This window comes from Cuculus canorus, chromosome 13 (genome assembly GCF_017976375.1).
Source record: "Cuculus canorus isolate bCucCan1 chromosome 13, bCucCan1.pri, whole genome shotgun sequence".
In the NCBI taxonomy this organism is placed as follows: Eukaryota; Metazoa; Chordata; class Aves; order Cuculiformes; family Cuculidae; genus Cuculus; species Cuculus canorus.
Genome location: NC_071413.1, coordinates 3,826,542 through 3,852,170, shown reverse-complemented (window position 1 = coordinate 3,852,170; position 25,629 = coordinate 3,826,542). Strand labels below are relative to the sequence as shown.

General features: G+C 56.3%; 1 protein-coding gene across 3 annotated transcripts in view; it reads right to left on the bottom strand.

Moving 5' to 3' along the window:
* Positions 1-25,629, bottom strand: part of WWP2 (WW domain containing E3 ubiquitin protein ligase 2) — a 44,539-nt gene that overhangs the window by 3,395 nt on the left and 15,515 nt on the right. For all 3 annotated transcript variants that reach the window (XM_054078405.1, XM_054078406.1, XM_054078404.1), the window contains exons 7-23: positions 22,795-22,922; positions 19,577-19,793; positions 14,174-14,263; positions 12,230-12,404; positions 9,029-9,083; positions 7,025-7,106; positions 6,253-6,381; positions 5,926-6,004; positions 5,703-5,774; positions 5,523-5,611; positions 4,156-4,315; positions 3,007-3,140; positions 2,738-2,878; positions 2,050-2,170; positions 1,586-1,690; positions 948-1,044; positions 3-75 (exon numbers count right to left, since the gene is read on the bottom strand). In XM_054078405.1, coding sequence (XP_053934380.1) covers positions 3-75; positions 948-1,044; positions 1,586-1,690; positions 2,050-2,170; positions 2,738-2,878; positions 3,007-3,140; positions 4,156-4,315; positions 5,523-5,611; positions 5,703-5,774; positions 5,926-6,004; positions 6,253-6,381; positions 7,025-7,106; positions 9,029-9,083; positions 12,230-12,404; positions 14,174-14,263; positions 19,577-19,793; positions 22,795-22,922 — 1,947 coding nt within the window. The remainder of the gene's footprint in view (positions 1-2; positions 76-947; positions 1,045-1,585; positions 1,691-2,049; positions 2,171-2,737; positions 2,879-3,006; positions 3,141-4,155; positions 4,316-5,522; positions 5,612-5,702; positions 5,775-5,925; positions 6,005-6,252; positions 6,382-7,024; positions 7,107-9,028; positions 9,084-12,229; positions 12,405-14,173; positions 14,264-19,576; positions 19,794-22,794; positions 22,923-25,629) is intronic.

The following is a 25,629-nucleotide window of genomic DNA, read 5'->3' as shown; positions in this document are numbered from 1 at the left end:
ACCATGTATGGCTCCGAGGCAGCCACGTCTCTTTGCCAACTTTATCAATGCAGAATTTCTGGGGCCCATTGCTGCCTGTTAATTAAAAGCACAGCAAATATTATATGACCAGGATCTGAAAAAGAAACCTCTCCAACATGCTGGAAGGCAGCAGATCACGCCAGGTGATCCGAGAGATACATCGGGGCATAAATCTGTGGAAGCAGTCACTGCCTGTTCTGACCCCTTTGCAGAGAGGCTGTACAAAGAAAGAGGAAAGCTGAAAAGCTCATTCACAGCACAGAGATATAACAGCGTGGCTTCTAAGCAGGATGGTTAAATAGCAAGTGCTAAAACATATTTATCCATAGACTCACAGGACTAAGCAGGTCTGTCCAAGAGTTTTAAAGGACCTCGCTCAGGAAGTCTGAGTCACTGAGGTCGCCTTTTAACAGATTGTGAATGCTGGAGAGGTTCCAGGGGCGTGGAGAAAAGCTAATATGCCAGCAAGAATAAACGAGTGGTCTAAGTTAGCTGGTTAGCTTGACAGCGATTCCAGGAAAGTAAGGGAAAGGCTGGTACAGGCCCCCAACAGCAGCAAGTTAAAAGATGAGAGCAGAATAATACCACACTGTGGTCTCCTGGAAAAGGGGTTTCATCACACAAGAATCAAAATTAAATAAAAAGTCAAATTCATTCAAAATGAGGTTACAAGCTGGACTAACAAAGTTAACTGTGGCAGCACAGTTCACAGCTAAGGAATTTGTCTGGGTGCAGCACACCACCAGATTAATCGCTATGCTCAGACCTCGCAGCTGCTTCGCTGCTTATGTACTGTGGGCTGTTTTGGAGTCTGCAAAGGAGACACAGCCAGCCAGGTCTCACTCGCTGTCCCCTGCGCACAGCCACTGCATGCCCCCCCAGGACCTCCCACCCAAGCAGGGCGATATGGGGCCGGGATTACGCACCGATGAGCTCTGCAAACCCCCCAACGGGCAGGCGGCACGTCCCAGTCACAAACTGCAACAGTCGGATCCTCTTCTCGTTGTCCATCTCTTTAACCACCTACAAGAAGGCAGCAGGAAATTGGGATCCCTGTCACCCCCAAACCCACAGCCCAGCTGGGCCTGGGGCACCATCTTGCAGCACCGCACCCTCTGGCCCACTGCGCCCAGACACAGCCCAGGGTGGCACACAGCCCAGCCCTCAACTCCAGTCCTGCATCCTTGGGGACAAGCGCATCCCTCCTGCGAGGAGCAGCTCTGCCCAGCCCTGCCCTCCTCCAGAGCCATTTTTGACCCCTTTCTCTCCTGGTCAGCACCGAGCAGCACCGCCTGAAATGGCACAGCCCTCGTCCACATCCCCCCCCTCCCACCATCCTGCCCAAGAGCAGCAGCTATTGCTAGAAGCACGCTGACCACTAAGTGCTGCCTGCTGTCTCCGGCGGTGGTGCTGGGTCCTCTGCCAGCCACAGCCAAATACTTCTGGCTGAACACGTGCTCGCGGTTGCGTTTTGTTCTTGACAGCCTGGCAAGGCTGCCTGTCCCGGGCCTGGGGCAGGGGATGATCCCAGTGGGATGGAGTTGCTGCTGGCGCTGGGACTGACCTGCCAGAACCACTGGATCTGTTTGCTGTTCTTGGTGTAGTGCCGGTAGATGGTGTTCTTCTGCCAGTCGTTCATGTCGATCTCCTGCATGCCGCACAGCATCAGCTGGGGACAGGGGACAGTCAGTGAGGGGATAAGAACAGGGCTCTGCACCCTTGTTTCGGAGCACTGACTCCTCCGGTGCTGCGCTTCACAAAGCACAGGCTCCAGCACTTGGCAAGGGAGGTGTCTGGGAGGAAATTCCTCGCCTCCAAGGAGACATTTTCTTGCTAACAGACCCAAGAAGTCACTTGCAACCTGACCACCTGGGGTGGGGGCAGCTCCATCAGCAGAGGTGAAGGATGGAGGGTGCAAGCAGGGCCTGTGAGCTCTGCCATCACCAGGAGACACTGCTGGGGCAGCCCGCAGCAGGGTGGGAAGTACCAGTACCCCCCGTCCCCACTCCAGCGCAGGTGCCAGCTCACCTCCAGCTCCTTCTCGTCAAAGTACCGCAGCCACTCCAGTGGCACCACCTCATTGAAGCCATCCAGGAAAGCCTTGGTCTGCTCCTCCACGCCCCTTGTGAACCTCCAGTCTGTCAGCAGCCTGGGGACGCAGACAGAGGTCAGCAAGCAGCCAGTACTGCTGGAATGGGAATCCCCATCATCCCTCCAACCGTCAGGGAGGACCCCAGGAGCGGCATGGGGAGAAGGGGTTGGGTAAGTCACTAGGGCTCCCCTCAATTTCCACTAGCAAGTTTCTCTCTCCTTCTCCAAACCCGTGAGCAGCAGACAGCTCTGAGCCCAGCCCAGCAGCTGTCGGGGGCCAAGGGGTGCAAACCACCACACTCCCTGACCAGAGCCTCCCATCAGCAGGAGACGGCCCCGGCAGCCCCCAGTCAGCCCAGCAGCGGACAGGCAGAGTAAGCAGCCATGGGAGAGGGAAAAGTCTCACCCTCTCTCCCCTCTCCTCTTTCCTGAAAGTACTGGCAACTGCCCAGCCAGCAGCAAGCCAGACCACAGCAGAGCTCATCCAACCGCGCCAGCCCATACTTGTCACAGGCCACGTAGCCCAGGGAAGCGGCCACGTCCCAAGCCCCAAGTTCCCACCCCACAACTGCCCTGCAGCTGGCAAGGGTAGGCACCCAGCGGGGGAGTTGGGACCACCACTCACATGATGTACTCCTCCTTGTTCTCCTCCGTCACCCGGATGCTCTCGCCACCCTCCTTTAGCTCGTGGGTGGTCACCTTGCCCAAGATCTCCATATCCTGGATAAAGTACAGCTCCAGGCCGCACTCCTCCAGGCTGTTCTCCCTATGGGAGGACATCAGGATGTGATTTCTGATGGAGGCACCTGGCAACAGCGAGGGGCCACGGGGAGGAGCGGTGCCTCTCCGACAGCAGGACGGGCCCTGGGCTGGGAGGGAGCACAGGACACTCACTTGGTCCAGACGATGGAGTTGTAAAACTCTGGGTCGATGGATTCCAGGTCCTTCAGCGTGGGCCGCTTGTTCAGCATCCGCTTATAGAAAGGCAGCGTGAAGCCAGTATCGATGAATTTCCCGTGATACAGAGCCTGTGGTGGGGAGGTGACGTCAGGTCACAGAGGACTCCAGGACAGACCCACGGGGAGAGGCTGTGCTCCACCATTGGGGCAGCCATGGGGCAAAATGGAATCGCTCCTGGAGTCCCAGAGCTGCGAAACTCGCTCACGATTGGCAAATGTGGTGGGGAGGAACAGGTTTTTCCCCCCCAACAGTGCAGCCTGGGGGCAGTTCGTCCAGTGCGGGTGTGCTCACAGCCCCTCTCCCCTCCCTTGGCGAATTTCGCTGTGTCTCCTCCCCTTGCAGCTCTATTAAGAGCACTTGTTTAAACAGAGCTGTGCTGTGGCTTCCCTGAATCCCTGGCTTCCAGGAGCCCCAAGGCAAAGGCAGCCAAAAATAATGCAGACGCTTGTCTAGAACGGCCCAGCGGTGAGTAATAGTCTGGGGTTTTATTGGTATCCTGCAACGCGCAGGGCAGGGCAGGACAGAGCAGCGCGCAGCCACCTCCCATGCACACCTCGCAGGGCTGCAGGCCAGGGACCTTCCGCGAGCTCACGGAGCCCCTGGCAGCCCCTCTGCCAGCCCAGGACTGGGCGACCTTCCACATGTTGGCCTCTGGGAAATGTGAGACAAATGGGAGGAGCCACTCTGGGGCTTGGGCAGCTGGAAAATCTCACACTGCTGGAGCTAAAAATAGTCCCTGGAGCTGCAGACCCGACAGCACCTGGGGTGGCAGCCAAAGACCTGGAGCCATCCCCACCACACAGCCCCTGGGAAACTAGGTCCTCTCTGGCCTCACTGCCATTCCCAGGATTTGAAATGCATCACCCCCCAGGCCCATGTCCCACAGGCCCACACCTGAGCGAGAAGGGATTTAAGGAGGGCAAACAGCGCCGAGCACAGCTGCAGTGTGCAGAGCTGCCCCCAGCCCCACAGGCCAGCCCCGTCTCCTGCAAGGCCCCACCGCTTGTGGGGTGGACACAAAGTGTCTCGTCTCCCTTTGCCTCCCTGACCCCTCTTGCCCCGCTGTCCCATCACTGCTCTTACCATGGCGATGAAACGGCCGATGAAGCGGAAATAGGTGAGGTGGTCTGGGTTGATGGAAGAGGCAGGATTGATCTGCAGGCAGTAGTTGTTCTTGCCGGCGTACTCGAAGAGGCAGTACATGGGGTTAAGCACCTCGTGGGACAGGAGGAAGAACCACTCCCTGGAGAAAGAAGAAAGGGGAGCGTGGTGACGAGGGGCTCGAGCTAGTGCCCAGGGGCTGCGCAGGGAGGCTGCACCCCGGCAGAGGGGCAGCCATGCACCTCCATAGTGCACCCTGCGCAAAACAAGCGCCCATCTCTTCGGGGTGCCAGTGCAGGCACTGGGCACTGGTGTGACTTGCTGAGGGCATCCTCCACCCCAGGGGTGCTGCGCATGGCTTGTGAAGGGCTCCTGGAGACACCAGCATGAAAGATTCTGGTTTGCCAGAGGCTCTGCTCGGAGCACCAGGGGTCCCGGCAGGCACCAGGGATCTTGAGTGGCTCCGTCCCACCCAGGCTGTTGTACACACACACATTTGTGCACACACACACTGAGCCTCCCCGCACAGGCTCCCTCCAGCCCGAGCTCAGACAGCGCAGGACAGGCACTATCTTGGCTTTGCTCCCCCAGCCGTGCAGGGATACAGGAGTCCTCAGACGCAGAGGCAGCCCCAGCATCCCGTCCGTGGTTCTACCCTGTGGTAGAACAGCATGACGTAACCTACCATAGGGTAAAACCACTGGCAGGACACAGAGAGAGGCGGAGAGCAGGAGCCCCTGCACCAGAGCTGGGGGTAGCGGCATCATGAAGGAAGAGCAGGTGACAGAGCCAGGCAGGGGAAGTGTTAGCCCAGCACCACGGCTCACACTCCCAGCGAGCTGTTTGGAGCTAATGGGGACAAGGGGGATCTCTCCAGCTGAGACACAGCCCGTGTTGTGCAGTAACACTGTCCTCAGGTTGGGTAATGGAGGCTACAGGCTCGTAGCAACTGCATCCCAGCACATCTACCTTGGCACATACCAAATGTCCCATAAAACAGCATAGATCATTAGCTGCGGGAGAAGAAGCCACTCGACCCATCACCTCCATGCTTCAGGGGCAGTAAGTGTTGGCACTCAGTGCTGGGGGCTGCAGGAGAGCCCCAACCAGGTTCCCCAGCCCTCTCTGTGCCAGGGACAAGCTGCTGAGATGCTTTCAGGATGCTCCACCATTCCCAAAATTCACAGTTTCCCATTCAAACACCTCTGGTCTCCTTCACCAAGCTATGGACCCCCAGAGCAGCTGCCAGACAGACTCGTCTGCCCACACTGCCCTTCGGGGATTCACGCCGCGGACAGGGCACAGCCCCAGCCAGCAGCAGACATGTGGTCCGCCACACTGATGCTCACCTAGCAATGCCACCATAGTCCAGGCCCTCCTCTCCTCGCATGATGATGTATAGGCGGCGGCGCAGATCATATGGCTTCATGTTCATGATCTGGTGAGAAGCAAGGGGAAGTATCAGTGCGGGCTGATGCAACGGCCAGCTTTGCATCTCCCTGGGCTCTGCAGCCCCCACACCTCCTCACCTGCTGGAAGGAGTCCTCAAAGAGCGTCTGTCGAGAAACGCTGATCTTCACATGGCTGGGCAACGCGTTTGACTATGAGCAAGGCAGAGACATAAGGCTTTGTTCAGGCTGGCAGAGTGGCTCTCCTTGCCTGCGCCTTCCCAAAGGGTCAGGCTGTCCATGCACCCACCCATCCAGCCCAGCAACCCCTGAGCTCCCAGGGCCCTTCAGCCGCTCTACTCACGTGGCAGAGGAAGCGGAACTGGTGGTACTTCCAGCGAAAGCTCCGGTCGTATGCCCCTGGGGAGCCACCCTGCTTGCTCCTGCAAAAGCAGCACAGGCTTTGGTTCAGTATCCCTGACTGCTACAGCATGAGCTGCCCAGCCCCAGCTGCCTCATCGCTCGCCAGGCGGGAGGAAGATCTGCAAGTCCCTAAACCCGCTACTTGGCTTCCCTGCAACAAAGCCGACCCACTTCTCCCGCTCCATGTCATGACCACAGAAGGCACAAGCTATAAACAGGCAGCACAAGTCCCAGCGAGGAGCGAGGAGCCCAACCCAAAAGTGCTTACCCAGACTCAAACCCAGGGCGTGGATCCTTGAAGGTAGTGGTGCGAGTGTTGTGGTCCACAAAGTAGCGTACACCCTCATTCGTGTACTTCATCTCCCAGCCGGGTGGCAACGGTGGTTCCTGGATCATCCTGCCAACAAGGAAGGGGTTATCAGGCACAAACCTCGGTCATCTCTAGCTCTGAACTGAGGATCTCTGAATGGCTGCCCTTGGGGACCACCTTCCATTTGCAGCTCCATGCCAGGCAAAAGGAAGGATTCATGGAACCAGACTAGCGAGCACTTGTCTGTGCCCCAAGGTGGAAGCCCTACTCAGCCATGTCCAGCCCAGGACCAGCCACAGCTATGGCTTTGCTCTCTGCAGGAGAAGTGGCCTCAGTGGACACTTGGACCAGGTCTCTGGGGCAGGTCTCCGGAGAGCTGCAAACCAGAGCTCTCGGAAGCCCAAGTAGAGCCCTGTGGGAAGGTGACAGGACAAAAGAAAAGCCCTTCTTTCTGCCTAGACAGCTCTGCAGTGCTCCCACTGCCTGCTCTGTAGTTCCAGAGATTTCCTCATCTCTCCGCTCAGGTCCCACAAGCAGGAGAGCTCCCAGGGGTTGCAGTGCCCAGCTCTCCTGGGCTCCAGCACTGCCTGCAATTCTCAGGGTTTCTGTCTCCCCAGCGCTGCAGCCCACTCGGTTGCCCAGCAAGGACAGCTCTCAGCACTCAGTAGCCCATCACATGGACCTTCAGGAACCGCAAGCATCCTCCCTGCTCCTCCTGCAGGCTGCCTACCCCTGTGTGCGAGGGTCTTCCCACTGGGTGGTCCGTGTGTTGTGGTTCACGTAATACACTCGCCCATTGTCCTGTCTCTTCTCTAAGAGAAAAGGAAGAGGAAATGTTAGCTGGAGCATGCTGGCCAGCACTGACTGCCACCCTAGTCTTGGGAAAAGCCCTCCCTTCCCCAGCTCATGAGAAGTTTGTCAGGTCCCACCACTCCAGATCCCTCCAGCACTGCCTTGTCTCATCAGGAAAAGGCTGGATAAAAGAATTCTGTATTTCCTGTTGCCAGGATGGCACAAGAGCTGTGCTCGGCCAAACACCTTGCTAGGCAGGCAACACATGTACCCTCCTTGGACATGCAGTGTCCTGTAAGCACTGTATCCCTCCAGGTGGATCTGCAGGTGCTTTCTCAAATGCATCCAAACGCCCTGTGTGGCCCTGCTGCTGCGGCACAGCTCGTGCTCCCAGTGTGTGCTGCACATGCATGTACACCCACACCTCCTCCTGTGGCGCACAGGCATACAACAAGCACACCACTCACACCAGTTCCACTGCCTGACCCCGTTTACGCCCACAGCCCTGCAAACTTCTTGCACAGAGGCTTCCCAGCACATTCTCCCCGCTTGCCCACCACCCCACGTGCACTGCACACTTCCCCAGGCACCCCCCGCCCGATGCTATTTGCATGCTCAGAACGGCAAGTGCCTCCCACCCGTGGCTGGGCACCCTGTGCCCTGGCCCAGCGGTGATCCTGCCCCGCTCCCCACCTCCCCAGCTCCCGGGCACCTGCACCCTCTGCTCATACCCCCCTCTTGTCCCGCCTGGCACCACCACGCTGCCCCTCTCCAGCCACCCCCCGTGCACACCCATGCATGCTCGCTGCCTCCCCACCAACACGTGTGCCCCTCACACAAACACACCCCCTCCCTCCACGTGCCTGCGTCACTCCCCACACACGCAGCCCTGCTCCATGCCAGCAGGGACGCCCTGCACGCACGCTCTCTTGTCACCTCCTGGCCACCACGGCCGCCTCATTGCGTTCCCCTCCCAGACAGGGGAAGCAGCCCCCAGGCTGTGGCTCTGCCAGACCCCACACGGAATGACCAGGACTGCATCTATTCTGGGGAGCTCATCCATGACAGGGATCCCCACCCAGGGGTGCTTGGCCCCACAGAGAGCTGTGCCTTTCCCAATCTGCCCAGTTGATGCTGGTGACAGGGGCCCTCTCTTCCCACCTCACCTCCGCTGGAGGTGGACCACCCAGCACGGCAGCAAAGGCTCCAGCACCATCCCCATCGCTGCCCTTGGAGACAACCTTAGCAGCCTGGGCCCCCTCCATCCTGCTCCAAGCTCCCCATGGTTTTAACCCCTTCTCTTGCCCTCTTTACCAGAGACAGCACTGCCCGGGAGCATCCCAGCCTGCCCTTTCCAGGGCTGCTCTCCCCATGGAAGGGAGCCTCTCAGCCCATGGGATGGCACAGGGACCTTTTAAAAGTCCTGACACACAACTCTCAGGCCACGAGAGCAGGACAGCCATCCCTGCTCCTTCCAGCCCCTATCCCTGCTGTAGACCAGGGCAGAGCATCCCCGGAGGCACACACAGCACCAGGATTGATCCCTGCTTGTCAGAGGAGGGGTCTGGGGACAAGCAAGGAGTTGGATTCCCAACCTCTCCTCCCCCATCCTAAAGAACAACCACAAGCTCTTCTGCATTCGGTAGCTGAGAGAGACTGGGAACTCCTCCAGGAAAACGAGAAAAAGAAAAAAAAAGCTGGATTTCCAATCAGAGATTGTGCTAATCACAGGCAGACTCAGCCCCACATGCAGCAGAGCACAGGGAACGCCGCCTCCCCAGCCACCGTTTCCAATAATGCCAGGGACGGGAGCGAAGGAGTCGCTGACAGCACCGTCCTCCCCGTGGGGCAGGCAGGGTCCTGCTCTGGGTGACAGAGAAGTGTCCCTGGCAGGCTGTCCAGCAAGCGCGGCAGCGGGCAGGTGAGGCAGCTCAGTACTTACCCCAGCCAGGAGGAAGGGGGCCAAGAGGATCATTGTCGGATGGGGCGCCGGACGACTAGAGACAACAGAGAGGGCAAAAACACAAAATAAAAACCAAGGCAGGGACGCCTGGGAAGAGCGGAATGCAGAGGTGAGCCGTACTGCCCCTGCTCCCGCTTGCCTCGCCTTAGCCTGCTGCTCCCAGAGAACTAAAACAAAAACCTCACGAGCTCAAGGGGAGTTAAAAAAAAAAAAAAAAAGGAAAACAAAAAAAGCACAAACTAAACAGAAGGTGAGGCAGCCAAGGGGGTGGCGGGGCAGGGGCTGTGCCACACGGAGGGGAGCGGGACAGCACAGCAGAGTCCAGATGTACACGGCTGCTCGGCTCCCGCCGTCCCCGGCGGCTGTCCCCACCAGATACACCTCCAGCCTCCTCCAAGAACCACACACAAGAGGGGAAAAAATATCGCAGGCCTTTCCAATGAAATCATTCCCACAAGCCCTGTCCACGCCCAGCGCTTCCTGGCGGGCTGGCGGCCCCCTCCTCTCCGGGCAGGGTGCGGGATGCGGGATGCGCTTGCACTGAGGCCACATTCATCTCGGGCAGACAGGCGGCTCCGCACCCCGCCACCCCCCCAGCAGGTTGGGGGCCACTGTACAAAGCACCTTTTTTCTATCTCTGGGGCGGGCAGAGGCAGCAGCCATCACCTAGCCTGAACCAGGGGATGCCCGGGATGCGGGGCACGGGCGGGAGTGAGGTCCCACTGTCCCTGTGGAGGTGAGCCCCCCATGTCCAGCTCCACTCGGGGTCCCTGAGGATGGAGGCATGGTTTCAGGAGAAAAATGAGGTCTGCTAGTGCTTTTAATGGTTAAATAAGAAACTCATTGTTACCAAAAAGTCATTTTCATTGCACCTCCTGAAGCCCCGCTGGCCCAGGGCCAGCGTCCCAGCCCTCCGCACTGGGGATCGGAGTCAGCCTGGGCTCAGGAAATGCCACCCACAGCCAGGCTCATCCTTCCCACCCGGCACCCGGCCATGGGAGGCAGCCGCCGGCCTGTGGAATGGCTCCTATTCGGACTGGTTAGGGCCCTCACCGAGACAGGCACGAACACTCAAGGCACCCCATGGCAGCTCAGCACCCTGGGGATGTCCTGGAGCACGCCAGGGACAGCGCTGGCACAGTCTGTGCCTCCCAGAGCTTCATTGTACCGGACCTTGTGTGCCAGGAATGAGTGCAGGAGGCAGTGCCCCAGCAGTAGCCAGCTGGGCTCAGACTCCGCTCCCTCCCTGCCCAGAGATGCAGTCGATTCACACCCAGAGGTATCACCTCACTATGACTTAAAAATAACTAATTAAAACTAACAGGGCAGAGAGACATGAGCCCGGGGTGGAGCTCCAGGGAGTTAGCTCTCCACAGCCCCTGGGAGCAACCCAGAGACCCCTCGGTACACAGGATGCTGCGCTCGGGCCCAGCCCAGGGAGCCCCGCTGGCAGAGGAGTCCCTGGCTGCACCCCGGTCCCCCAAGCCACGGCTTCCCCCAGGGGCTGCCCGGAGAGGGCTCTGAATCGCCCAGGGCTGCAGCATTGCTCACCACCTCCCCACCCTCCTCCTCCAGCAAAGAGGGTAGGTGGAAGCTGGAGATGGGAGGCCAGAACAAAGTAGAAAGCCCCTGCGGAGAAGGAGGCAGAACAAGAGCCATCGCCACCGATGGCAGAGAGCTTGAAACAAAAAGTACAATCGTTTCATCGGGCTAAATTTGGAGCCCGAGTCCCTCCCTCTGCACTCCACGGAGCCTGGCCAGGGTGAGTCGCACAGCACTGGAATGGGTCCAAGGCTGGCGCTGGTGGAGGCGTGAGTGAGAAACAGGCCTGGAGCACCGTTTGGCCCCCGGTGGAAGCCCCCTCCCGTTCACCCCTCCGCAGTGGTCCTGCAAACCGCATGCTGAGGAGCGCAGGCAGGCAGCAGAGCTGTGATGGTCCAGCTCCCGCCGTGAGCCTTGGAAAGGCTGGCAAGCTCTCCAGGGAGAGATGAGGAGGAGGAGAGAGGCAGAGCACACCCCGAGGGAGAGGCCCCCGCTGTGTCTTGCACAGAGCAGCACCAGATAGACTCCACACAACCGTTACTCAGCCTGCACCCCCTCCCAGAGGACATCTGGGCTCCTCGCTGGAGCGCAGAGTTTGCACCAGCGCTAGCAGCGCTGCTGGGACACGTCAGCCTCCTGGCATTCTCCGAGAGGAGTTAAACATCAATGGGAAGTGGGTCACCCCGCTCTGCCCACCTTCACTCCACACCTGCTCCACCGGAGCTCTCTGTCTCCTGGCAAGAGCTGTGTTGTACACTCCAGCACAGCCTCTGCAAAGCATGGGGCTGGCTGACAGCAGAGAGCACTGGGACATCAACATTCCAAGAGGTGGAAGCACTCCAGGAACTGCTCACCCTGCAGCACAACTGCTGCCAGCATAGTCCTGGTTATCAGAGGGTGCTCGTCACCACTGGAAGCTGGGTCCTAGCTCCAGCAGCAAAGCCAAGGCCAGGACAAAAGTGGTCTCTGCCCAGGAGCTATTGCTCTGCAGGCCCATTGAGAGACCACTCCCAGAGCAAGGAAACGCAGCTACTCTGCCCAAACCAGGAACGAGGGGAAGAAGCAGAGAGAGAGGAGGAGGGAACCCACCAAGCCCTGCAGCGTTTGTTCCTTGTGCTCTCTGGTACCCTGACTCTTGCAGCCCTAACCATGCCAGCACTTGCACCCTGGGTGTGCAGCTACTGCTGTTGACTCCTGCTGCCACCCGGGGTGCAGTTTAGTGTCCTCAGTCCCACAGAGACTTGGGGAGGGACAAGCTCTGCCCCAAGAGCCTCCCTTTGTATAACAGACCAGGCTTGCTCAGCTCCAACAACACACGAAGTCCTGCAAGCCTCGCAGGTCAGCAGTAAAGTTTGGCTGACAGGAGCCAAGGCAGAAAGTGCATGCCTAGCCATGCTGGCACTGAAGGGACACTGGGAACACACTGCCGAGGACGTCTCCCGACATCCTTCAGGGTCATGCAAGCTGGTTTATAAAAAGAAAGTTACTCCCACGAGATTCTCTGCACACAACAGAGGAGCTTGTGCGCTCTCCTGTCCGAGCTGAGCTCGCCAAGCTGAAAGACTCCACACCAAGTGGCCAGCTCAGCTGAGATCAGTAGGAGAGCCGAGTGAGACCACCACAGCCCCCAGCTCTCACCTGGTACAGGAATCTTTGGCTGAACTGCTGCATTGCTCCTTGGAGCTGGTTTCGCTGGGACTGCCACTGCTCATAGTTCCTGACATATTCAGCTGTAGGGCGCTGCCACGTGGTGGTCCGGGTGTTGTGGTCCACATAGTAATACCTGCCTCGAGGATCCACACGCTTCTCCCACCTGAAAACACCAGAGGAAGATGTCACAGTGCATCCTCAGACAGCTCGGTGGGTCCTGCTGGCAAGTGTCTCCAGCTGCTGTGTGGCAATTCAATACCAGCAATGGTGTGAAAGTGGCAGAAAGTTACCCCGAGAGGTCAGGAGGCACGGCAGAAGGCACAGACCATGGTGGTACAGAGCAGAACCGCCCATTGCTCTCGCCCGAGAGCTGCCTCTGGGGCCCTGGACAGGCAGCAGTGCTTGAGAATATCCAGCTGCTGCCCCAGAATGTGTTGAAAGCACGACTGAGGAGTGCTGGGTTGTAAGCCCCTTCCCCAGCCACCACGTTCCCCACACAGCAGCTCAGCAGAGGATTTGTGGTTGAGTTCTGCGTCTTGGAAACACAGGCGAGGAAAGCAGCTCATAGTCCTCTGAGAGAGAAAGAGCCAAGAGCTCCTGGGGCCCTAGGGTCCAGCTCCGGAGACTGTGATTTTTCATTTCACTCTGAGACCACAGGCTGACTTCAGACACTTACTCTCCTCTCACAAGACTAAGATACCCTTTAAAAAGAGGGTTCCATTCTCAAGTCCAGCAAAACCACCAGTTTCACAGCTGAAGGATCTCCTTTGGACAAAGATTCACCAGAAGGAAACAGAAGAGAGTAGCAAGACTTGAAGCAGCTCCCTGCAAGGGCACATGAGGCCTTGATGGGATGCCTAGACACTAGCAGAGTTCACACCAGGATGCCATAAGCACTCCTTCGAGGCAGCTGACCTCCAACAGATGTAAGGCGCCAGGCTGGAGACCAGAGGGAGGGAGCACACCTGGGATATTTCCAGGGAACAGCCTCCCTGTTTTAACACCACACAGATCTCAAGCTGCTGTAGGATCAGGAAATGGCTGCAGAGATCACAGTTTAACTGAAGGTAGAGTGTGCCCACAGAAACCTGGAGGCTCCCGCGGAGGAAAACAGGAGAGGCTTGTATTTCACTTTCACACATTGCATTGGTGGTTAAAGCACACTTCAGGCATTCCAGCCATGAACAAACTCAGTCTAGAGAACAACAACAGTTTGGCTGTATCGAGTTCTCTGCTTTTAGGAGCACAAAGACGTGAGAATTCAACAAGCTTCTGGAAAGCACGTGGTCCCCGGGGCTATGTACAGCCTTTATGACCTGAAGACTGTTTACTCCTGCAAAGGAAAGCACGGGCCTCCTCGACACGAGTTTTACAGAATGCTTCCTGCAGGTCTTGTGGAGCTGAGCAGCACAATCTTCTCAAGCACAAGCAGCTCCCAGATTGACTGAGAACATAGGAGACCCCTGTGAGAGTGTCTCAAGGTTTGGGGCATGCCGAGTGTGTCTGACACTGCTCAGTCCTCATCTAGAAGCATCTGGTTTTCCAGGTGACATGACACCCTCCCTTCTTCTGGGCCCTGTGGGGACTCTGCTGGCACCTCATCCCAGCGCCTCCCACTCTGCTCTGCCCACAAGTGGCTGTGCTGCTGTTGGAGTTTTCAGCGATTTCCACAAACTGTTTAAAAGAATAATGTTCAAAATGCAAGAGATTGGATAGCTTTTTCCTTTCTACAAATGCTGAAAAGGCCTTTCTGAGGATACAGGGTGTATTTTCAGGCCACTGAACACTTGGTAACCTCACCCCATTTTTTTTAGGAATGAAAAAACCTTCCTGCTACCAGTCTGCTTCTCCTCTTTGGTGCAGACTCCCACGGATTGGATACGGCAGGTTAGTTCAGTGTGTGAGATGCCAACTGTCCCCAGAGCCGCTTACCCTGGAGGAAGAGGTCTCTCCCACGTGGTGGTCTTGTTGTTATGGTCTACATAGTAGATTCTACCGTTAGGAAGCTCTCGCTGTTCCCACCTGCAAGAAGAAAAATAACCATTAATACTTGCTGGTACAAACAATGACCCCTGGCTGAGGTGGAGCTACCAAAACAAACCATCCTCTGCAACGCCGGTCACAGCAGCGTGCGCTCAGCGCAGGGCTGCCCGTCCCCACCACGCACCATTCCAGAGCCAGCTGCGGAGAGGACAGGGAGGAAACCTGAGGCAAAGGAGATGGCACCCGTCCTCTCCTCGAACACAGAGGTGAAATGAAGGGGTTCTGCCACAAGAAGCAATGTGGACCCCGCAGCCTCAGTCCCTGCACCTGCAGGGCAACAAGAGCCAGTGACACGCAGCACCAAGAGACTTTGCAAACACCTTGATCTACTTTAAATCAGGCCAAAACAGCCTCCTTAGGAAACCTCTTTGCGTGTGTGCCCGTACGCTCAGGCTGTACCTGTGCAGCCCAGTCTCCCCTATGGATCAGTGAGCTGTGAATAATTAATAATCACCTTATTACTAAGAATGTCCAGAAAGCTGCATCTGGTGGATTAGCAAGCCTACTTCCTCACATTGCTTAGATACGGTGTTCTAACCTTTATGTAAAATAAAGAAAGAGAGCAGGCCTACATGGCGGTTGCTCGGCTTGCCAGAGAAGATGATCAGAGATGTTCTGTGGCAGTTTGCTTGCTGAAATGAGGCATAAATTGGCGCATAAATTCCTAATTTCCTCTCAAAAGTAGGAGGGTCAGCGTACGATTTCATATAGGGTCAGTTTTGTGCCCTGTGAGTTTTTGATGTAGTTTTCGTTTGGTTTCTCTGTTTAAAGAGGAGCCTTTGAGTTTGGGCTGGGGCTGTGTTTTCCCCTTGGCAGCCCTCCTACTCACTGCTGACAGATATCGCTCAAAAACATCGCATGGCCACAAGGCACTTGGTTCATAGGTGGCCCCTGAGGGGAGCCGGTGCGATAGGGAGGCCTGGCCTTACGTGGCCACACTGAAAATCATTCCTTGCCTTAATTAATTCATGAAAGTGTATGCGCTGGCAAAGGTAAAAGCTCCGTGGAGCACTGTGCTTCCCTGTCAGCTTTTATTCTGCAAAAGAGAGAGGCGAGCCAGCAGCTGCTGACAGATAAAGTGTTCTCCTGCCACCCTTCTGCTCCCACAGGTTTCCCGCCTGATTCAATCTTTGGTCTCAATCTTCACAAAAAGCCCTAGGAAATTAATATACCAGCTTCTGTTGTGACAGCAAGGAAACAACGCTGGGTTCGCAGAAAGCAAACTGTCCTTAGGGAGGGGACACAGTGAGTGCCAATGCCCCATCACCCAGGCTCACACCATCCCTATCCATCCGCAAACCTCCCCAGGGGACAACGAAGCCACAGTCACCTCAGCCACAGCCACATCCTGGCTGCAACCATCGGTCAGGTGTTTCACAGCCTTGACACTGCTCTCAAAAGAGGTGGAAAGGCAGAAACAGGGAGAGCTTCCAATGCTTTTCCAAGCTGTGGTGGCGTGCCGTCAGCTGGGGATCCCAACAGTCCAGCAGCCACACAGACGGCCTGAAAAACCTCTGCCCTGTGTGGAAAGCAACTGTGTACTCTGAGACAAGGGAGTCAACTTCCTGGAAGCTGAAGGGGAAGGTGAAAGCCAGATTCAGGATTTAGCTGAGAGAGACCCTAACGCAAATCAGAGCTGCTGCCTTCACTCCCACAGGCTTTTCAAAAGTCCTGTCATCTTAATGAGTCTGCAGAGAACAGCTAACACCTGCAGATAAAAGCTACGAGTCACCAGCACGGGATCCTTCTCATCCCTAGAACAGATATAGGACACCAGTGGTTATCTCTGACGGGAAGAATCCAAGGCAGGACCCACTGCACCCAGACAGCTTTGACAAGGAGGGGCTGCCAAGCATAACAGCACCCAAAGGAGGGATCACATGAGAGCAGACCATCCACAAACAGGTGACAAGCTCACAGGCTCCTCAGGTCAGCACCTCCCTAGTGAGGGGAAAAGTAAGTCTGCTGAGGACTGCCTCACCCTACAAACAGTGAATCACTGCCGTTAAACAGTGAGCTCTGACGAACTTATTACTGCTGACACACAGCAACAACCTCAGAAACAGAGGCGCTGGGGACAACCTTCCTCAGACCACCCTGTCCAGCTCTTCGTAGGCTTCCCTGCATCCCACCTGCCATCCCAAAAGGGACGCAGCTTAGGGAGATACATGACAACAGGCTCTCCTTCTGGAGGCCTTAAGCCCAGCCAGGATTCCTCTCCTGTGCCTGCTGACACATCACCACTAGCAAGGAAGATCGGCAGTTAAGCGAGCACTGGATGGTGGGAGCCTTCATCCACATGCGCTACTGCGAGCACGAAGCACACGACGGGTTGGTCCCCGCTAGCTCCCCTCTGACTGCCCACAAGGCTTGCAACGGCAGTGGATACAGGGAGCCACGGATGATGTGAAGTGGCAGTGCTGAAGCAACCCTGCAGTCCAAACAAAACGCCCTCCTTATGTAAGAAACCACAGCCCCAGCCTTCTGCCAGGCAGCATAATGTACCTCTTTGTACGGGCAAGACAGCGCTGTGTGTACACACCACACTAACGACCGTCTGTCCCCCACGCGGAATCATCACTGATAGGAACCAGATGCAGGAGCCAGCAGCTCTTGTGCCCTCCCCCCTACCACTATCAGTCTGCTCAGAAACCTCTACGTGAGAACTGGGATCCCGCTCCAAAGGCCTCGAGCTGTGACCGGCTGCTCCTGTGCCACACGCTCACCAGCTTCACAAGGAAACATGCTCTGGCCAAGCCAGGAGGATGTGAAGGAGATTCTGGGCACTGTCAGAACTGGAATTATTCAGAACACCTTCCAGCACCCTCCAGAACAGACTCCTGCTTGTGTGAGAGATGCCTTTGTGCCTGCCACATCTGCTGCAGATGTTCAGAGACGGCTATCTGAGCAGAATAAATAGCTCTGAATCCCCACATGAACTCAGCCGCTCTTGACTCCATCTGCACACAGCCTGGCACAAGCAGGAAGGCTGGGGCTCCGTGCACCCACCAGCACGCAGCAAGGAAAAGCTGCCACCCCTCCAGACGCTGAAGGGAAGCAGAGCATGAGTGCTCTCCACGCTCCAACAGATGAAAGGAGACACTCAGAGAATGAGGCAGGGCTCATGCAGAAAGCAGGAGGGACATGACAGCTTTCCGGCTCTTCAGCACTGGGGCGACCGGCAGCTTTGCAGGAGACATTGCTCCTGCGAGCAACAAAGCAAGAGCAATCCCTCATGGACTCCACAGTGCTCTCTGCACAGCCGTTCCCATGGCAGCTGGGCCAGTGAGGGGCTATCTTGCACTGCTTTCAGCTCTGGCAGCAGTGTGCTCTGCAGAAGCGGCCTGGTTTTGTCTCAGGCAGAAGGGATACAGGCATCGCTGTCTCCACCAGCCCTGCCAGCCACATCCCTATCTCCCAAGCTGGGCCCCAAACCACTAGTCAAAGCAATACTCTGGTGTGGTGAGTCTGCCAAAAATCAGCTGCCCTAGCTCAGGTCTCAGGAGATCCCCAGAAGCTCATTTATACCTCAGGGCCACAGCTCTTCGTGCAATCCCTGTCTGCGCAAATCCTTATTAGCCCATAACCTGGTCTGGCAGCTCTCGGAGCAGGGCTCGCATCGTGGAGACCTCAACGGACTCAATCTCATCTCTCCTTCACCTGGGAAGATCTTGATATTCGGCCTCCACCAAACAGGTCAGCTGCTACCCAAGCCAGCCCAGCGCAAGCAGGGAACTCGGACAGCACAAGCAAGAAGCTGCTACCCTCTTGCCCTTCTACAAATCCTATGGTCAGGACGAGGAGGGATAGATACACAAAGTGCTAATCAAAGGCCTCCACAGATCTAAATTCCACAAGCTCAGCCTGGAAGTCAGCTCACTACTCCCTCACTGCTCTTTTCCAGCCATCTCTCAAAGCATGACAGTTTTATCCACCTCCCCTCTCAAACACGCACGATTTTCTGGTGTGGGAGCACTGCAGGGAGATGCGCACAGGGAAGACACAGGCCACCCTTCCACCCGGCTGGACTGGGTAAATCCAAGTCTGGCATGTCTTAGAAAGCAAGGCTTGCAACCTCCCCAAGTCTCCGGAAACCCTACTCGTGAGATACCTGCAGGCTCCTCTCCACCCTGAGAAAGAAACAACAGCCTGTTTCCACCTTGGGCTGTGCAGAGGTGGGGAAAAGAAGACTTTCAGTGTACCTGGTAGAAGCAGAAAGGGGCATAAGCTCTGGCTGGAATAAAGACCTTTTTCAGAGCACTGGACTTTTCCAGCTGCCTGGAAACAGGAAGCGCCCAGGCCAGAGAACAGAAACCCTCACACACCCCGCATAAAGGCACACTGAGCCGTTAACCCTAATTACCTGTGACTGACACACAAGTGAGGCCCTGACCTTCCAGGCATTGCCTCAGCCAAATGAAAATAAACAGCTCCCTTCATACGAAACACAAGCCATTTTCAACCCCCGCCCCTCAGCACTTTGCATTCTCAGTCCAGAATTATAGGTGTCTGAAATGCAGGGGGAGAAGGACCCAGCTGCAGGGAGGGGGGCTGAGCCCAGCGCCTGCCTGCCGCCCCACCAAGAGCCAGTGTGCCCACCGGCACTGCTCAGCCAGCCCCAGCTCTCCTCCCAACCCTTGCCCACATCCCAAGGAGGAGGAGGATGTGGAGCACTGGCACCAGGGAGAGGAACAGGCACAGCTATGTGGGGCTCCTGCCCACCTCCCCCAGCAGCGGCCAATGCCTCCACAGGGAGGGCATGTTCACGTCCTGCTCAGTGGGAGCGCCCTGGAAATCCACATTCACTCTCTCATGGATTTTCCTGAGTGATCCCTTGCGCAGCCCCAGGAGAGCAGAGGATTCTGCTGCTTCCCTGGGCACAGACACTGAAAGACTGCTTGCTGCAAAGACATGATTCACTGTTTATTACCCCAGAGACCCACAGCAAATACAGATCAGATCCCAGCCCAGTGGGGGAGAGAGGAGTTTGCAGGCCAGATGGCTCAGACTAGGGAGGACAGGCTGTGTCCAGGGAGTAGGGGCACAAGGATCCCTGACAGGCAATCCCAAGTCCCCTCTGCTCTGCTGAGCACCAACATTTCTGCTGGTTCCCAGTGTAGCACGGCCCCTCCGTCAAACATCCTCTTCTTCCAACATGCAGCAGTGCCCCAGTTTGCTCCTGTCCCCCCGTCCATCCTTCCAGGGCTGTGCCTCCCTCCCCAAGGGCCACAAACACTCGCTCTGCTGGGCCTGTGAGGGGAAGGAATGTCTTAAGCAGAAGGCAGAGCTTACCCAGGGGGCAGAGCATCCAGGGCTAGCGCTGCTGCCCGGGCCGGTGGGGCACTGGAGCCGGAGGCTGCCTCCTCTGCCTCTCCAGAGCCGGGCAGGGCAGGAGGGGCAGGAGTGATGGAGCTGTCAGCTGTGCTCGATGCCACAGGGGTCGGTACGGTCGCTCCCGCTGCCGGCCTTTCCTCTTCGATGTCCACAGCACCCGCTGCGTCTCCATTCACTACAAAGGCAGAGGGCAGAGACATTAGCACCCATAAAGGGTAAGCACTCAAGGTAGCACCCAAACAGCCCTGGAAGCAGAACACGTGATGGGTGGTGGCCGCTATCACCCAAGCACGGGATTCCCAGCCTGCAGCAGAGGCATCACCTCCTTCACCCAGTAGTCAGATCCCCCTGTGAACCACTGCCTTTTGCCCCAAGACAAAAGCAGAGGGTACTTTACATTTGTGCCCAGTATCTTTTCTGTCACTTGCAGATATACAGAGGGTCAGATGGGAATTCAGGTAATGAACAGGAATGGCTGGCACAGCTCCCTCCAAAGCAGAGGGGAGTCCAGTCTGAGCAAGTCAGCTGCACTGGGAAGAGCTAAACGCTGCTGGATTCCACTGAACTTTTGGAAAAGGAAGGGGAAAGGACAGAGCAAAGGAAAATTACAAAGAAAACTGATGAGGAAAATGCAGACCAAAAAATGAAAGGGAATTTATTTGCTGAATACTTATTTGATAGCAAAAAACCCTCAGACTTGGCAGTTCAGCAGAGGATAACTTGCGCTACAAGACATCCTGGTTTCAGTGGCAAAGTAAAAGCGTTATAAACAAACCATCAACAAGTAACAAAGAAGTAAAGGATACAGACAGAGCTCCACAAGTTAGAGCTGAGAAACACTGAAAGTGGTAAGGGAAATATCTGCATCTACAAGCCCAAGGATTTAGAAATATTGTAGGAAAAACCTCACAACTGTATAAATCCCCCAGATGGGAGGCTGAACACCTACACACACGCTGCAGAAGAGGCAAATCATTCAGAATGCTTTTGCTTTGCAGCTCGGGGTTGGCAGGACAGCATCCTCCAGGACCAGAGGAATCCTGGAACACAGCATCAGCAACTAAAGGATCCCCTCAGGCAGCGTCTATGAGTGAGAAAGGTTTCCAGGCCTGCAGGCTGACAGCAACTTCCACCAGGGTCCTGTAAGACTCAGCTGCAGAGCTCTCTGACTGCTACTCATTTCCAGCAAGCTTTGGAAAGGTCAACTTTGTAAGCCCCAACCACATTGTGACAGTCTTCAAAGGGAACCCACAGAATGACCCAGGTAATTGGTTTGATCTCAGTCTCGCACAAAACAGGGGAAAAGCTAATCCAAAGTTCACCCGATAAGGAAGGGCTCCAAGGAGAACAAAGCTAGGGCTGAGCAATGCGGCTGTGGAGGAAACACACCATCAAATAATCCCCCTTTATTGTCAGATGAAATTACGGCTGTGAGTGACAAATGTACTGGCGGTGTACTTGCAACAGTCTGCTCAAAAAACCAAGATAACGTCACCAAAGAGTACCAAACGCAGGAAGAGGATGGTTTCTAGAGGCATTCCACAGAGCAAGTGTCCAGCACTAATCCCAGCCACCTCAAACACTCATCTCCTCAGCCTCAAGTGTAAAATCATCACTGATAGGACTTGCAGGAGACACAGAGGTTGGTGAGTGGTAAACAGCAACGAGACCAGCACACTCATAAAGCCACTGGGGAGGCTGGGCCCCAGCCAATAAAATGCACTTTAAAACAAACCAAAGCAAAGGAGCCAAGTTGTACTCACAGGAATTAAAACACTGTCCACAGCCCAAGGGAGTGTCCCTGGCCCAGTGAGGACACTGGGAAGGGCTGGGTGTGCACAGGGGACACCACACAGCGTTCACTCCTGGTACAGAGCTGCACCAAACAGGGCAGAGACGAGCCACAGCCCCAGGGAGGGTAGAACAGATCAGAAGAGACAGCTGAAAGGCAGCATTTCACATCAGCCTTCCATTCCCCCACGTCCCTCCCCAAAATGAGTTTTGGCAAAATTGAAATTACATTGCTTCAGGTTTTTCCAATGAAATGGAAAAAAAAGAAAATCTTCCTTTTGGGTTGAAGGAAACATTTCCTTCTATCCAAAACAAAGCACTCTGCTTCTTCTTCCAGGTGTCCGACAAAAGCAAAAGAAAGAACAGCAATGTCTGCAAAAGCAGTGCAGGGGAGAGGGAGATCCCACAGTGCTCAGATGACGTCATGAGAGCCAGAGAAGGAAAACAGACAAACAACTCGTAGCTTCGTAGTCAGGTACTCAGCAGGTCCCTGACCCTTCCCTACAAGGTTCTTACAGCTTGATGGACAAACCCAAGAAAAGACAAGAGAAATCCCTCCAGAAATACCCTCTGGCATAAGAATCAGCTCCCTTCTGAGAGGTGGGTTTGTGCCTTCTCTGATACATGACAGACAGCTGCTCCTGCCCGCCTCATAGAATCATAGAATGGTTTCAGTGTGAAGGGGTCTTAAAGACCATCCAGTCCCACCCCCTGCCATGGGCAGGGACACCTTCCACTGGATCAGGCTGCTCAGAGCCCCATCCAACCCGGCCTGGAACCCCCCCAGGGATGGGGCAGCCAGAACTTCCCTGAGCAACCTGGGCCAGGGCCTCCCCACCCTCATCGTGAAGAATTTCTTTCTTAATATCTAACCTAAATCTTCCCCCTTCCAATTTAAATCTGTTCCCCCTTGTCCTATCACTGCACGGCCTTGTAAAAAGTCCCTCCACAGCAATTAACAAATACTTCATAAATGCTTCGGTAGGCAAAGAGCCCAAAACACTTTCACTGAAGACTGATCGGCAAACTCAGCTGAACATTCCCAACCTTGAAAAAAGTCCACTCAGCTGTGATAACTTCTCCTTGCTGTGGCATCAGTGACGTTGCTGTCCCAGTATCCTTTTAAAAACCAGAGCTAGATGTAGTGTTTTCATCAGGGGGACTCCAGAGAGAAGCCACAGAATTCATTCACAACAGGCAGAACTGACCCCACCAGTGCGCTCTGCAGAGCCACCCAGCTTATCAAAAGTAATATCAATAAAATCCATCAATTCACAGGGAGAAAATTCCCAGGCACTACAAGATCTGTTATCTTAGCAGAAATTCATTTTCTTTCACAAAACGCAGGTCCGAGCTCTGTCCCCACCACCTGAGCGCTGGTTTACCTGTGCCATTGGCCATGCTGGCGTGCTGTGTGCTCTTGGCCTGCTGTCGGTGCCGGTTCCTGGCGCTGGGACTTTGCTCTCCACTCCCTGTGTTTTGCCTGGCCACTCCAACTGCATGTCGGTGCGTCCTGCAAGGGAAAGAAACACAGGAGGTGAGACACACCACCAGCTTCACAAAGAAAACCCCGCTCCTGCCTTTCTGCCTTGATCTTGTGCTGCTTCTCAGCACAGCCAACGGTCTCCCCTGCGATGCAGCTCATCCAGCAGTGCCCACAACTTCATGCTGCTCACTCGGACCTGCCCACGGGTCCTGACACACACCTGCTGGTGGCAGAGTCCCCTGGAGGATTAACCTGGGTGCCAAAGATCTTGCTTTTGTTTGAGGGCACTCACCCCAGACACCCCATGTGCTGGGGAATGGCGCTGGGCACTCGTGGCCAGAAACCTCGCAGCACCAAGCTGCCACAGCCCCCAGCAGTTTGCTCCATCCACCCCTACAATGAAGCTCCCAGATCCTGCACCAGCGCCAGCTCGTGCACTGCGGTGCCAGTGGGAGCCCTCACCGTGCCTCTTGCCCAGCTACAAGCCTTGCACAAAAGCAGGTGAGGAAGACGCAAGCGTCCCCTGCTGCAGTGACAGGAGAACCACGGCCTCTGGCAAAGTAGGGAACAAGAAGTTGGGGAAGATGAGAGCTTAAATCACAGGTTGTGACCAGCTTAGATGTGGCTGATCCATCTCTCAAGAGGGGCTTTTCTTTGTGCCACGCTGGAGCTCCCTTGCCACTGCATCCCCACGGCCAGGACAGCCCAAACCCTGTGGGCAGAGAGCCTGCGGCACCCCCCAAGCAAACTCTTCCCTCTGCCCACCCTGCAGCCCTGCGGCAGCCCTGAGGCATTCAGGAAAAGGCTGGGTTTTCACATTAAAAAGCCTGGTCATAACTGCAAGTGGGGAGGGGGACAGGACAGGGTGGGAGGGGGGATGCTGCTTTCCCATGGCCGGGGGGCAAGGGGAGCAGAGGCAGAACCCAGCCACCTCCACCCAGATCCCAGCCCAGGGCAGCGATCACAAAGGGTGAGGACTGCAGACATCAGGAAGTTGGCTTGCCCCAGCCAAGTTCTCCCCTTAGAAGGGCAAAACCCGCAAACCGTCCCCACAGCTCAGGGCTGGGCCTGGGAGGGGACAGCAGCTTGGCAGCGACAGGGCACAGTATCAGTCATGCCACCCTCCACAGCTCCTGCAAGCCCTTGGTTCCTCCTCCTCATCCCACAGCTGAACTCCCTGGGGAGCAGCTCCTGACAGCGGGCAGAGGAAGGGCTGGAATTGGGAGGAGACCTGGGAGAGCAGGAGATGGTTGTTGAAAATAGATCAGATAAGAGGCACAACAGAGCAGCCTGCAAGTGGGAGCTGCTGAGGCCACTTCGACCAGCCGTGGACTTTCCCAGGAGAGCAGCCCCGTACAATGAGCTCCTTCAGACTCCTTATATGCTGAACTCACCCCAGAAACCCTGGCTACAGCCAGGACACTGCTGCGTGCTGGGGATTTGCTTTGGCCACCAGCACCTGGGGACTCGAGCAGCTATGGGCACAGAATGAGCCCCTCTACCCCCAGCTGGGAGGTGAAGGTTGTCCCTCACTGCCCATCCAAGGGGCACACTGGCACCAAAAGTTGGCCAGGATCCACCTCCCCACGTTCACCCAGTGGCAAGGCTGGGAGGCGGCACGGCCCCTGGCGCCCTGGCCAGAGGGGAGTGGGCAAGTGGCACCACCAGCAGGAGCCAGTCACACCGGGAGTGGCCCCTGAGGCACGGGATGGATCTGGTCCCTGCCCTTCTCAGCACAGATGAGCTCAGAGCTGTCCAGAGAGTTTTTAGAAACCAAAACAGGATGTTTCCAGGCTGCCAGCCGGCCACACAGGGTTACCAGGCCTGAATTAGCCAGCCCGCCGCCCAGCCCTCCTACGAGTGCTCCCATCTGGGCATTGTCTTTTAATAGATGCGTGGAAACAAACCCAGTGAGGCCACGTGAGAGCAGCAGGGCTGGGATCGGGCTCTTAAAATAGGAGCAGGGAGAAAACAAGTCACAGCGAGGATGGGAACTGCCTCTCACAGCCGTGCCGGTGAGACAGAGCAGGGTATGAGGAGAGCAGCCCACCTCCCAGGCGGCTGGCAAGACCCTCGCTGTCCCCTGTCCATCAGGGACCTCGGGTGGCTGCCCCATCACCCCTCCGGGGCCTGAGGCAGAGGAGCAGATGATGCTCAAGAGGGAAGTGGCATCAGCCAGAGTGACATCAACATTTCAGCTCCCCCTGGCTTCAGCCAAGGCAGAGCCCACGCACCGCAGAGGCTGACGTGAGCCCCGGGCACGAAACCCAGAACGGCTGCCTCCTCCCACTGTGGTAGCCAGAAGGTCCAGGAATGAGGCACCAGGAGAAGTGGCAGCACCAGTCCTGGTCTCACTCATGACACCAAACCGCAAACTACAGCCGAAGGTGGGCAGAGCATGCAGCCAGGAGCCAGCACTGGCTGCAGGAGGTTGGGGCATCACCACCTGGAAACACAACCAGAAGAGCCAAGCAGGCAGCGAGGGCTCCGCTCCTGAAACAGAGAGCTAAGAAATTCCCATGCCCATATGAAGAGGGGAGGAGGCAGCCATGTCCCCGACGCACCCAGCCCTCATCCCTGCAGTGCCGGGAGCAGAGATAGTACCCGTGTACCACCACCCTGGAGCTGGGGCAGCACCCCACAGCACTGGGATGTGCAGCCAGCAGCTCTGGCACTTGGCTCTAAACCCCCAAACTCTGCTTATTCCCATTACCAACCCCTTCCAGCAACTGCA